General features: G+C 35.3%; 1 protein-coding gene across 3 annotated transcripts in view; it reads left to right on the top strand.

The window, feature by feature from the left end:
* LOC105285413 (ATP-citrate synthase) overlaps nt 1-15119 on the top strand; it is a 16940-nt gene extending 1821 nt beyond the window's left edge. For 2 of the 3 annotated variants that reach the window (XM_011349595.3, XM_011349596.3), the window contains exons 2-11: nt 5794-6149; nt 9751-9944; nt 10032-10342; nt 10448-10766; nt 10868-11297; nt 11406-11731; nt 11810-12329; nt 13552-13857; nt 13938-14355; nt 14426-15119. In XM_011349595.3, coding sequence (XP_011347897.1) covers nt 5808-6149; nt 9751-9944; nt 10032-10342; nt 10448-10766; nt 10868-11297; nt 11406-11731; nt 11810-12329; nt 13552-13857; nt 13938-14355; nt 14426-14517 — 3258 coding nt within the window. In that variant the 5' untranslated portion in view covers nt 5794-5807 and the 3' untranslated portion in view covers nt 14518-15119. Of the gene's footprint in view, nt 1-5354; nt 5625-5793; nt 6150-9750; nt 9945-10031; nt 10343-10447; nt 10767-10867; nt 11298-11405; nt 11732-11809; nt 12330-13551; nt 13858-13937; nt 14356-14425 lie in introns of all 3 variants that reach the window. The other variant, XM_011349597.3, reaches the window with a different exon arrangement.

The following is a 15119-nucleotide window of genomic DNA, read 5'->3' as shown; positions in this document are numbered from 1 at the left end:
ATTATGCTTACCTTCGTCTTCCGCGCGTGATGATACGATGAGACGACAAACGTGAGGAAACAATCACGAAAAAGAGTCGCGCGAAATAACCAAACCGGTTTCGAAATTGTAATAATAGGACTATATTTGTATCTCTGAGAACAGATTTTGGTGAATCCAGATTAACTTGAATCTTATTTTCCTGAATTCTAAATTTATGTTATTCACAGACGAAGGTATCTGCGTTGTAATGACTTCATTAATTTAATAGGATTCTGAAGTCTCGGATATTTTGGGCTACTGGAATATTTTATTCGAGGTATTCGAGAAACGAGTTTACCGGAGATATTGACGAAATGAAGCCACCGTATCGTGAGAAGCAATTTTAAGATTCAAAGAAATTCTAAGAAATCCAGGACGAAAGTTATAAACTTCCTTTTCTCCTTTCTCTGCGTTTGTACGAGGGAAAAGCAGAAAAATTCGGAGACGGATAGAATCTCTTACTACACAGTAAAAAATAGAATGTTAATTTTAACATTTTTGGCATGTCCCAGAAAGTCCACTCTAAATTTTAAGTTAAAGTAACTCATTCGTCATGTGTTACTTCTTGACAAACTAGAAATGTTAAGTAATTAACACAATACTTTACATTCATTTTTGTTATTGTAACTTTAAGTGTGATGTAAAAATAACATACAAAGTAATTGAAAACTACATGGAAGAGAAGTTACAATAACTCATCGGAAAAGTTGATAGAACATTTTCGTTCATACCATATGAACATTTACTTTTTATGTTATGTTAACACATGATAGTAATTTTTCAACTTAAATTATTTTTGATAGAAACATTTAATTTTAGTAAATTTGATTATTTTATATGTCAAAGTTCATGATTATTTGAAGATTTACTTTAACTTCTTTTAGAATGTTAAACTGACTTTGTGACATGTTGATTGTTTAAAATTACTGTGTTAAAAGCATTTGGAATAATATTCCATTTCTAAGAGACATACACAAAATGTTAAGTTATGAAGTTAACATATAAAATTGTTATAAAAATAATAACATATCAGTTGTATGTTAATTTTACATTGCAGTAGTAATCAAAACATGGCAACACAAGAAAATTTTAACACATGGACGCACAATTTTTAACGGTGCATTGAAATGTGCCACGTCTCATATGCCTTGCCTTTTACACAGTAAAAAATAGAATGTTAATTTTAACATTTTTGGCATGTCCCAGAAAGTCCACTCTAAATTTTAAGTTAAAGTAACTCATTCGTCATGTGTTACTTCTTGACAAACTAGAAATGTTAAGTAATTAACACAATACTTTACATTCATTTTTGTTATTGTAACTTTAAGTGTGATGTAAAAATAACATACAAAGTAATTGAAAACTACATGGAAGAGGAGTTACAATAACTCATCGGAAAAGTTGATAGAACATTTTCGTTCATACAATATGAACATTTACTTTTTATGTTATGTTAACACATGATAGTAATTTTTCAACTTAAATTATTTTTGATAGAAACATTTAATTTTAGTAAATTGATTATTTTATATGTCAAAGTTCATGATTATTTGAAGATTTACTTTAACTTCTTTTAGAATGTTAAACTGACTTTGTGACATGTTGATTGTTTAAAATTATTGTGTTAAAAGCATTTGAAATAATATTCCATTTCTAAGAGACATACGCAAAATGTTAAGTTATGAAGTTAACATTAATGTGACATATAAAATTGTTATAAAAATAATAACATATCAGTTGTATGTTAATTTTACATTGAAGTAGTAATCAAAACATGGCAACACAAGAAAATTTTAACACATGGACGCACAATTTTTAACGGTGCATTGAAATGTGCCACGTCTCATATGCCTTGCCTTTTACACAGTAAAAAATAGAATGTTAATTTTAACATTTTTTGCATGTCCCAGAAAGTCCACTCTAAATTTTAAGTTAAAGTAACTCATTCGTCATGTGTTACTTCTTGACAAACTAGAAATGTTAAATAATTAACACAATACTTTACATTCATTTTTGTTATTGTAACTTTAAGTGTGATGTAAAAATAACATACAAAGTAATTGAAAACTACATGGAAGAGAAGTTACAATAACTCATCGGAAAAGTTGATAGAGCATTTTCGTTCATACAATATGAACATTTACTTTGTATGTTATATTAACACATGATAGTAATTTTTCAACTTAAATTATTTTTGATGGAAACATTTAATTTTAGTAAATTTGATTATGTTATATGTCAAAGTTCATGATTATTTGAAGATTTACTTTAACTTCTTTTAGAATGTTAAACTGACTTTGTGACATGTTGATTGTTTAAAATTACTGTGTTAAAAGCATTTGGAATAATATTCCATTTCTAAGAGACATACACAAAATGTTAAGTTATGAAGTTAACATATAAAATTGTTATAAAAATAATAACATATCAGTTGTATGTTAATTTTACATTGAAGTAGTAATCAAAACATGGCAACACAAGAAAATTTTAACATATGGACGCACAATTTTTAACGGTGCATTGAAATGTGCCACGTCTCATATGCCTTGCCTTTTACACAGTAAAAAATAGAATGTTAATTTTAACATTTTTGGCATGTCCCAGAAAGTCCACTCTAAATTTTAAGTTAAAGTAACTCATTCGTCATGTGTTACTTCTTGACAAACTAGAAATGTTAAGTAATTAACACAATACTTTACATTCATTTTTGTCATTGTAACTTTAAGTGTGATGTAAAAATAACATACAAAGTAATTGAAAACTACATGGAAGAGAAGTTACAATAACTCATCGGAAAAGTTGATAGAGCATTTTCGTTCATACAATATGAACATTTACTTTGTATGTTATGTTAACACATGATAGTAATTTTTCAACTTAAATTATTTTTGATCGAAACATTTAATTTTAGTAAATTTGATTATTTTATATGTCAAAGTTCATGATTATTTGAAGATTTACTTTAACTTCTTTTAGAATGTTAAACTGACTTTGTGACATGTTGATTGTTTAAAATTACTGTGTTAAAAGCATTTGGAATAATATTCCATTTCTAAGAGACATACACAAAATGTTAAGTTATGAAGTTAACATATAAAATTGTTATAAAAATAATAACATATCAGTTGTATGTTAATTTTACATTGAAGTAGTAATCAAAACATGGCAACACAAGAAAATTTTAACATATGGACGCACAATTTTTAACGGTGCATTGAAATGTGCCACGTCTCATATGCCTTGCCTTTTACACAGTAAAAAATAGAATGTTAATTTTAACATTTTTGGCATGTCCCAGAAAGTCCACTCTAAATTTTAAGTTAAAGTAACTCATTCGTCATGTGTTACTTCTTGACAAACTAGAAATGTTAAGTAATTAACACAATACTTTACATTCATTTTTGTTATTGTAACTTTAAGTGTGATGTAAAAATAACATACAAAGTAATTGAAAACTACATGGAAGAGAAGTTACAATAACTCATCGGAAAAGTTGATAGAGCATTTTCGTTCATACAATATGAACATTTACTTTGTATGTTATGTTAACACATGATAGTAATTTTTCAACTTAAATTATTTTTGATGGAAACATTTAATTTTAGTAAATTTGATTATTTTATATGTCAAAGTTCATGATTATTTGAAGATTTACTTTAACTTCTTTTAGAATGTTAAACTGACTTTGTGACATGTTGATTGTTTAAAATTACTGTGTTAAAAGCATTTGGAATAATATTCCATTTCTAAGAGACATACACAAAATGTTAAGTTATGAAGTTAACATATAAAATTGTTATAAAATTAATAATGTATCAGTTGTATGTTAATTTTACATTGAAGTAGTAATCAAAACATGGCAACACAAGAAAATTTTAACACATGGACGCACAATTATTAACGGTGCATTGAAATGTGCCACGTCTCATATGCCTTGCCTTTTACACAGTAAAAAATAGAATGTTAATTTTAACATTTTTGGCATGTCCCAGAAAGTCCACTCTAAATTTTAAGTTAAAGTAACTCATTCGTCATGTGTTACTTCTTGACAAACTAGAAATGTTAAGTAATTAACACAATACTTTACATTCATTTTTGTTATTGTAACTTTAAGTGTGATGTAAAAATAACATACAAAGTAATTGAAAACTACATGGAAGAGAAGTTACAATAACTCATCGGAAAAGTTGATAGAGCATTTTCGTTCATACAATATGAACATTTACTTTGTATGTTATGTTAACACATGATAGTAATTTTTCAACTTAAATTATTTTTGATGGAAACATTTAATTTTAGTAAATTGATTATTTTATATGTCAAAGTTCATGATTATTTGAAGATTTACTTTAACTTCTTTTAGAATGTTAAACTGACTTTGTGACATGTTGATTGTTTAAAATTACTGTGTTAAAAGCATTTGGAATAATATTCCATTTCTAAGAGACATACACAAAATGTTAAGTTATGAAGTTAACATATAAAATTGTTATAAAAATAATAACGTATCAGTTGTATGTTAATTTTACATTGAAGTAGTAATCAAAACATGGCAACACAAGAAAATTTTAACACATGGACGCACAATTTTTAACGGTGCATTGAAATGTGCCACGTCTCATATGCCTTGCCTTTTATCGACATGGCTTTTCGTTAGCACGTGTTACGCGTGTGGTCGCGTAATTGCCGTAATGTATTCCTATGTAACGCCGCTGTAAATGTAAAATACTATATGTGAACGGAATTCGCGCATTATTCGCGACAATCGTATGCAAATCGGAACTTTGCATTTCACTCAATAGGGCCACGCGCTGTAGTGATGCGATTGCGATATCGCATCATACAATGCACAGCTTGCGCGATTGTTCCAGTCCGTTAGGCATGATATTTTTATAGGCGTGTTTGCACCGCATAAATTGTTTTTTTTAACGGTAATCTGATATCTTACGACGATTCCCGTATTCGTATTCGTAAACATCGCATTCAAGTTGTCCTTGATTTATAAAAAGAATCATTGATTTAAAAAGAAGAAAGCGAGCTGCAAGAATGCAGAGAGATCGCGCTTCTTCGTACACGCGTGATCGTTATCTCTGATCGAAAAATAAGTGTGCTTGTTTTTAGTTTTTCATTATTAAATTCGCCTGGTTTGTAGAATCTATCTGGTCCACGGGAGAGATCGTTCGCCTCGTTTGTTCTGAAAGAGAAATAAACGCGATTCTCTCTCCAAGAATTTCTTACAATTAATCACTTACAATCACTCATTTGTATTCTTCGTAGCGGCGGGTCACCGCAAAAGGTACGTAAATACGTTGCCGTTACGATTTCTTGTGCAGCGTTCGTGAACAAGTCGTGCTCGCCGCACACATACTCACGTGAACTAGATCGAAAGAGACGGAAGAAGATAGGATAAGGTGTTGCGCAAAAAATCTTCATAAGATCATACGATATGTGGCGATATATAGCGCAACGAGACAGTCGGTGTGTTACATGTTATCGTGGTGTCACGTTGAAAGTTCAGTTTGCAGTTGCAACCGACAGCAAGAATAACCGGCGTTATTCAAGGATACCTTCGAAAGTGTCGAATTAATTCGCTCGTACATTAAGTAAGGTTTTTAACGATTATTTACATTCGGAATAATAAACGAGACCGCTTTACATTAATTTTTGTACATTGATTTGGTTTTACACTGATTACATTTTATCTGGATAATTTTGCACACGTGATAAACCAAAGTGATGTAAATCTAATGCTCGTTCATTGCTTTATCGCAGAAAATTCTTAAAGAATGGCAGCGAAGGCTATTCGAGAGGCAACCGGGAAAGATCTAATCAATCGTAAGCTTCCCCTCGGGACGAAAGCAGCGAAATGCCGATTCGTGCCCGTCACGGAAAATACAAATTGGGTTGATATCGTCGACGACTATCCGTGGCTCAAAACAGAGAAACTAGTGGTCAAGCCGGATCAGTTAATTAAACGTCGTGGGAAACTCGGATTGATCAAGGTGAACGCGGATCTACCGACGGTGCAGAAATGGATTGAGCAACACATGAACAAGGAACAACGAGTCGGTAAAGCGACTGGAAAATTAAAGACGTTTATAATTGAGCCGTTTATACCACACAAGCCGGTAAGTGTTTTTCACGATATACACTTGTAGATAAGACTAGCCTTCAGTTTGCGAAATGCATATATGGTTCAGCAGTAAACCATATTATACATATACACAGTAAAAAATAGAATGTTAATTTTAACATTTTTGGCATGTCCCAGAAAGTCCACTCTAAATTTTAAGTTAAAGTAACTCATTCGTCATGTGTTGCTTCTTGACAAACTAGAAATGTTAAGTAATTAACACAATACTTTACATTCATTTTTGTTATTGTAACTTTAAGTGTGATGTAAAAATAACATACAAAGTAATTGAAAACTACATGGAAGAGAAGTTACAATAACTCATCGGAAAAGTTGATAGAGCATTTTTATTCATACAATATGAACATTTACTTTGTATGTTATATTAACACATGATAGTAATTTTTCAACTTAACTTATTTTTGATGGAAACATTTAATTTTAGTAAATTTGATTATTTTATATGTCAAAGTTCATGATTATTTGAAGATTTACTTTAACTTCTTTTAGAATGTTAAACTGACTTTGTGACATGTTGATTGTTTAAAATTACTGTGTTAAAAGCATTTGGAATAATATTCCATTTCTAAGAGACATACACAAAATGTTAAGTTATGAAGTTAACATATAAAATTGTTATAAAAATAATAACATATCAGTTGTATGTTAATTTTACATTGAAGTAGTAATCAAAACATGGCAACACAAGAAAATTTTAACACATGGACGCACAATTTTTAACGGTGCATTGAAATGTGCCACGTCTCATATTCCTTGCCTTTTACACAGTAAAAAATAGAATGTTAATTTTAACATTTTTGGCATGTCCCAGAAAGTCCACTCTAAATTTTAAGTTAAAGTAACTCATTCGTCATGTGTTGCTTCTTGACAAACTAGAAATGTTAAGTAATTAACACAATACTTTACATTCATTTTTGTTATTGTAACTTTAAGTGTGATGTAAAAATAACATACAAAGTAATTGAAAACTACATGGAAGAGAAGTTACAATAACTCATCGGAAAAGTTGATAGAGCATTTTCGTTCATACAATATGAACATTTACTTTGTATGTTATGTTAACACATGATAGTAATTTTTCAACTTAAATTATTTTTGATAGAAACATTTAATTTTAGTAAATTTGATTATTTTATATGTCAAAGTTCATGATTATTTGAAGATTTACTTTAACTTCTTTTAGAATGTTAAACTGACTTTGTGACATGTTGATTGTTTAAAATTATTGTGTTAAAAGCATTTGAAATAATATTCCATTTCTAAGAGACATACACAAAATGTTAAGTTATGAAGTTAACATATAAAATTGTTATAAAATTAATAACGTATCAGTTGTATGTTAATTTTACATTGCAGTAGTAATCAAAACATGGCAACACAAGAAAATTTTAACACATGGACGCACAATTTTTAACGGTGCATTGAAATGTGCCACGTCTCATATGCCTTGCCTTTTACACAGTAAAAAATAGAATGTTAATTTTAACATTTTTGGCATGTCCCAGAAAGTCCACTCTAAATTTTAAGTTAAAGTAACTCATTCGTCATGTGTTGCTTCTTGACAAACTAGAAATGTTAAGTAATTAACACAATACTTTACATTCATTTTTGTTATTGTAACTTTAAGTGTGATGTAAAAATAACATACAAAGTAATTGAAAACTACATGGAAGAGAAGTTACAATAACTCATCGGAAAAGTTGATAGAGCATTTTCGTTCATACAATATGAACATTTACTTTGTATGTTATGTTAACACATGATAGTAATTTTTCAACTTAAATTATTTTTGATAGAAACATTTAATTTTAGTAAATTTGATTATTTTATATGTCAAAGTTCATGATTATTTGAAGATTTACTTTAACTTCTTTTAGAATGTTAAACTGACTTTGTGACATGTTGATTGTTTAAAATTATTGTGTTAAAAGCATTTGAAATAATATTCCATTTCTAAGAGACATACACAAAATGTTAAGTTATGAAGTTAACATATAAAATTGTTATAAAATTAATAACGTATCAGTTGTATGTTAATTTTACATTGCAGTAGTAATCAAAACATGGCAACACAAGAAAATTTTAACACATGGACGCACAATTTTTAACGGTGCATTGAAATGTGCCACGTCTCATATGCCTTGCCTTTTACACAGTAAAAAATAGAATGTTAATTTTAACATTTTTGGCATGTCCCAGAAAGTCCACTCTAAATTTTAAGTTAAAGTAACTCATTCGTCATGTGTTACTTCTTGACAAACTAGAAATGTTAAGTAATTAACACAATACTTTACATTCATTTTTGTTATTGTAACTTTAAGTGTGATGTAAAAATAACATACAAAGTAATTGAAAACTACATGGAAGAGGAGTTACAATAACTCATCGGAAAAGTTGATAGAGCATTTTCGTTCATACAATATGAACATTTACTTTGTATGTTATATTAACACATGATAGTAATTTTTCAACTTAAATTATTTTTGATAGAAACATTTAATTTTAGTAAATTTGATTATTTTATATGTCAAAGTTCATGATTATTTGAAGATTTACTTTAACTTCTTTTAGAATGTTAAACTGACTTTGTGACATGTTGATTGTTTAAAATTATTCTGTTAAAAGCATTTGAAATAATATTCCATTTCTAAGAGACATAGACAAAATGTTAAGTTATGAAGTTAACATATAAAATTGTTATAAAAATAATAACATATCAGTTGTATGTTAATTTTACATTGCAGTAGTAATCAAAACATGGCAACACAAGAAAATTTTAACACATGGACGCACAATTTTTAACGGTGCATTGAAATGTGCCACGTCTCATATGCCTTGCCTTTTACACAGTAAAAAATAAAATGTTAATTTTAACATTTTTTGCATGTCCCAGAAAGTCCACTCTAAATTTTAAGTTAAAGTAACTCATTCGTCATGTGTTACTTCTTGACAAACTAGAAATGTTAAGTAATTAACACAATACTTTACATTCATTTTTGTTATTGTAACTTTAAGTGTGATGTAAAAATAACATACAAAGTAATTGAAAACTACATGGAAGAGGAGTTACAATAACTCATCGGAAAAGTTGATAGAGCATTTTCGTTCATACAATATGAACATTTACTTTGTATGTTATGTTAACACATGATAGTAATTTTTCAACTTAAATTATTTTTGATAGAAACATTTAATTTTAGTAAATTTGATTATTTTATATGTCAAAGTTCATGATTATTTGAAGATTTACTTTAACTTCTTTTAGCATGTTAAACTGACTTTGTGACATGTTGATTGTTTAAAATTATTGTGTTAAAAGCATTTGAAATAATATTCCATTTCTAAGAGACATACACAAAATGTTAAGTTATGAAGTTAACATATAAAATTGTTATAAAATTAATAACATATCAGTTGTATGTTAATTTTACATTGAAGTAGTAATCAAAACATGGCAACACAAGAAAATTTTAACACATGGACGCACAATTTTTAACGGTGTACATTGCAGTAGTTACATAATATGGTATATATATAATATGGTTTATTCATAATATGTTTTATTCATATTACAGGAGGAAGAAGTTTACGTATGCATCTATTCTCATCGCAAAGCCGACACAATACTGTTTCATCATCAAGGAGGCGTTGATATCGGAGACGTCGACGCCAAGGCCTTGAAATTAGACGTACCGGTTGGCGCTGAGGCACCCGATCGATCTACCTTAATTAATAAGCTCCTGACGAACGTGGTGGACGAGAAAAAAGTGTAATAATGTTTAATCATTCCGGATAATGCGCGGATGATGCGCATCCCTGCGCAGTTTTTCCACTACTTCTCTCCTTTTTACTTCAGGGTGATTTCCGAGTTCATAGAATCTCTTTACAAGCTCTACGTTAATTTATACTTCACCTATCTGGAGATCAATCCACTGGTGGTGACGGACACTGCGATCTACGTGCTCGATCTCGCAGCCAAGTTGGACACCACGGCGGACTTTATATGCAGGCCGGACTGGGGCGAAATTGATTATCCGCCGCCGTTCGGGAGGGACGCCTATCCGGAGGAGGCCTACATCGCCGATCTAGATGCCAAATCTGGCGCCAGCTTGAAGCTAACGATTCTCAATCCGGACGGCCGCGTGTGGACAATGGTTGCCGGTGGCGGTCAGTATAAATGTATTACCCAGCACTCCGGCTTGCGGTTGCTTTTTTATGATATTTGTAACGTGACAATGCAAAGTGTTAGATCGACCATCATCATCTTCGTAGGCGCGTCTGTCATATACTCGGACACGATTTGCGACCTTGGCGCGGCTCACGAATTGGCCAATTACGGTGAGTATTCCGGCGCCCCCAGCGAGCAGCAAACGTACGAGTACGCGAAAACGATATTGAGCCTGATGACGAAGCAGAAGCATCCCGACGGAAAGGTACTTATCGTCGGAGGTGGAATCGCAAATTTCACAAACGTCGCCGCCACGTTCAAGGGCATCGTTAAGGCTCTACAAGAGTACCAGCCCAAGCTGGTGGAACATGACATAAAGATCTTCGTGAGAAGAGCCGGACCTAATTATCAAGAGGGCCTAAGGTAACGGAGAGAGATGTTTTGCGTTCGATGACGTAACGTGAGGGGGTCGCGGTGCGATTGGGATAGATTGATGGTGCTTTAACGCCGTGTTACATTAATAGGATAATACGAGAGGTTGGCAGACGTCTGGCGATTCCTGTTCACGTGTTCGGCCCCGAGACACACATGACGGCTATATGCGCCATGGCGTTGGGAAAGAAACCGATTCCCGACCCGGAAACTCAAGAATTCTCAACCGCAAATTTTCTCTTGCCTTCCGGGCAGGATGTCGGGCCGCCGTCCACGCCGTCCGAAAGTAGCCTACAGTTCGAGCAGCCTAAACCGAGAACTGTCGATGCGGTCGACTCGGCTAACAGTAGGCAGCTTTTCACAAATAAAACGAGATCGATCATATGGGGCATGCAAACGAGGGCCGTGCAGAGTATGCTCGACTTTGACTTCGTCTGCCGGAGGTCCGAGCCGTCCGTCGCCGCGATCGTTTATCCGTTCACGGGCGATCACAAGCAGAAGTTTTACTGGGGCCACAAGGAGGTAAGTCTCTCGCGAAGGAAAATGTCCTGGACGCAGTCTGAGGTAGAAGCATATTTTATCAAAGTTTTTTATTTAGCTACTTAGTTAAATAAAATATTGTCACAACAGGTGCTCATTCCCGTTTACAAACAAATGAAAGATGCCATGGCCAAGCACACAGACGCGGACGTTATGGTCACGTTCGCCTCTCTAAGATCCGCGTATGAGAGTACGATGGAGACGCTGCAATTTCCGCAGATCCGCACGGTTGCCATAATCGCGGAGGGCATACCGGAGAATATGACCAGGAAGTTGATTCTAGCGGCGCAGCGGAAGAACGTGACTATAATTGGACCGGCAACCGTGGGCGGGGTGAAGCCGGGCTGCTTCAAGATCGGCAATACCGGCGGCATGATGGATAATATCCTGCACAGCAAATTGTACAGACCCGGCAGGTAACGCTGGCTCGACGGATCTGACTTGGGAAAATCGATAATCGGTTATTGATTAACTGACGCTGACGTCGTTTTCAGTGTCGCTTACGTTTCCCGCTCCGGTGGCATGTCGAACGAACTGAACAACATAATCTCCAAGGCTTCCAACGGCGTGCTGGAGGGCGTCGCGATCGGCGGCGATCGGTATCCGGGAACCACCTTCATGGATCACATAATGCGCTATCAGAGCAATCCGGACGTGAAACTGATCGCGCTGCTCGGGGAGGTCGGCGGCGTCGAGGAGTACGAAGTGTGCGAAGCGCTGAAGACGAACAGAATCACGAAGCCGCTGATTGCCTGGTGCATCGGCACCTGCGCCAGCATGTTCACTTCCGAGGTGCAGTTCGGTCACGCCGGGTCCATCGCGCACTCCAATCTCGAGACCGCTTCCGCGAAAAATGCGGCGCTCAAGGCCGCCGGCGCGCACGTTCCGAACAGCTTCGACAATCTCGGTGATCTCGTGCAGAACGTTTACGAACAGCTGGTGAATGACTGCACGATAGTACCCGCGCCCGAGGTCCCGCCGCCGACCGTACCGATGGACTACAACTGGGCCAGGGTGAGCTTTATTTTAATTGTCTATTCAGGTATTGCAATTTTTATCGAGAAAAAAAAGCGATAAAATAATTATGGACCTAATGCGTAAGAAAAATATGGCAGATGCTCTAAATACAATTAGAAAACGAGGATTTCTAGTTTAAAATAATTATTATAACAAAAGAATTATTAAACATAATTATTTGAGCAAACATATAACAGATGGATCCATCTTTGCGCGCGTATCTGCATAATTGAAGACTGACTGAATTACCGCCATATACAGGGTGTTTCCTCTAACTGTAGCACTTAGAATATCTCTGCTTCCTTTGATGACATGAAAAAAGTCAAAGGACGAAAATTGTTCGATTCAAAGAAAATTATTTTTTTTAATGTGACCTTTCACAAGATATCAAGGTCATCAACATTTTTTTAAATGAGATGGACGAAATGATGTAGCTTGTAAAAAACAAATTCAACCATACAGAATATGTTGACCTTCAAATGACTTTGAGCCACAAAAATCACGTTTAGGAAAAGAAACTCTATTGTATGTATAATTACAAAGATATAAGGTGTTGTTGGAATATCGCGATAAACTTCATTTGCACGGAACGTACTCAACGAATCATTTCCTGATCGCTGGATTGGACGTGGTGGAAGAATTTCTTGGCCGGCTCGATCACCAGACCTTACGCCTCTTGATTTTTTTCTTTGGGGACACCTAAAAAATGAAGGTTATCGCGATATTCCGACAACACCTGAAGATATGCGAGAAAGAATTCGGCGTGCGTGCACCGCAATTACTCCGGAATCTCTCAAAAACGTAAAACAATCGTTTATTCATCGAATTCGAAAATGTATGGAAGTAAACGGTGATCGTTTCGAACATCTGTAAAAAAGGTATATCTTTGTAGTTAGTTATACGTACAATAAATAGAGTTTCTTTTCCTAAACGTGATTTTTGTGGTTCAAAGTCATTTGAAGGTCAACATATTCTGTATGGTTGAATTTGTTTTTTTACAAGCTACATCATTTCGTTAAGGAAAATATACCATCTCATTTAAAAAAATGTTGATGACCTTGATATCTTGTGAAAGGTCACATTAAAAAAAATAATTTTCTTTGAATCGAACAATTTTCGTCCTTTGACTTTTTTCATATCATCAAAGGAAGCAGAGGTATTCTAAGTGCTACAGTTAGAGGAAACACCCTGTATAATATTTTGTGTGATGTGAGCGCAGGAGCTCGGCCTAATACGCAAACCTGCGTCGTTCATGACGTCGATATGCGACGAACGCGGGCAGGAGCTGCTGTACGCCGGCATACCGGTGACCGAGGTGCTGAAGCAGAACGTGGGCATCGGCGGTGTCGTCTCGCTTCTGTGGTTCCAGCGTTGTTTGCCGCCGACCTACTGCAAGTTCCTCGAAATGTCACTGATGCTTACGGCCGATCATGGACCGGCCGTTTCCGGAGCTCACAACACCATCGTTTGCGCGCGTGCCGGCAAGGATCTGGTCAGCTCCCTCGTTTCTGGACTCCTCACGATCGTAAGTGAAAGTTTAGCGGAGACCACGTGACTACGTGAGAACATGCAGTTCTCGATACTTGAATGATGATGCTTCCGCAGGGTGATCGCTTCGGTGGCGCGTTGGACGGCGCGGCCCGCATGTTCTCCGAGGCGTACGACGCCGGTCTGCATCCGCAGGAATTCGTGAACAACACGCGGAAGAAGGGCAAGCTGATCATGGGCATCGGCCATCGCGTCAAGTCGATCAACAATCCCGACATGCGTGTCAAGCTCATCAAGGAATTCGTGCTGGAGAACTTCCCGGCGAAACCCTTGGTCGAGTACGCCCTCGAGGTCGAGAAGATCACGACCAGCAAGAAGCCTAACCTGATCCTCAACGTGGACGGTATCATCGCCTGCGCGTTCGTCGACATGCTGCGCAACAGCGGTAGCTTCACGAGGGAGGAAGCGCAGGAGTACATTGAAATAGGTGCCATAAACAGCCTGTTCATCCTCGGCCGAAGTATAGGATTTATTGGTACGTGGTTCGCGTTCCTACATTCGCATCGCATAATAAGATCGATCTGACGAGTCGTTTCTCTTTTCAGGTCACTACATGGATCAGAGAAGATTAAAGCAAGGCCTCTACCGTCACCCATGGGACGATATTTCTTACGTCCTGCCGGAGCAATATAATTGAAATTCATCGAACAATGCGTTGGATAGTGCTTTATGTCTCATTGTTAATCATTTTATTCCGAGGACGTCTTAAGGATAAACGAATTAAGACAGAAGAAAAAGAAAGAAAGAGAGAGAAGGGGAGGGAGAAAAAGAGAAACGAATAATCGGTGGTCTACATAGCGAGTGATAAATCGATGAATCATTAATCGGGGTCGGTACATGTAGAATCAATTCACATCGAATCATCGCAGCACAGCACAGCACAGTTCGATAAAACCTTGTAGTCTTACTTTTCGAGAGCTATTTATTGAGGGCAGTCAGCTACTGCCGTGTGGCATTGATCGATTCTTTCCTAATCACGAGATTCCACGCCGCTTCGCGCGTTTGCACATTAAAATTCAGATCTTAGGCACTTGGAACTGGCTACGAGATGCATTCCACGATGTGCATTCCCCTCGCGAGGAGCAAGCGGCGGCACATGAAGCATTTCGCTTGGAATTAGTACGAGGAGGAGCCTAATTAACTAACATGATTTCTAATTAATTAGGTAAAAAGCATTACTAATCACACACACAGATACACACACACACACGTGCACAACTCTAATATATGAATTACAAA

This window comes from Ooceraea biroi, chromosome 13, assembly GCF_003672135.1.
Source record: "Ooceraea biroi isolate clonal line C1 chromosome 13, Obir_v5.4, whole genome shotgun sequence".
Lineage (NCBI taxonomy): Eukaryota > Metazoa > Arthropoda > Insecta > Hymenoptera > Formicidae > Ooceraea > Ooceraea biroi.
This window is presented reverse-complemented; position numbering and strand designations above follow the sequence as displayed.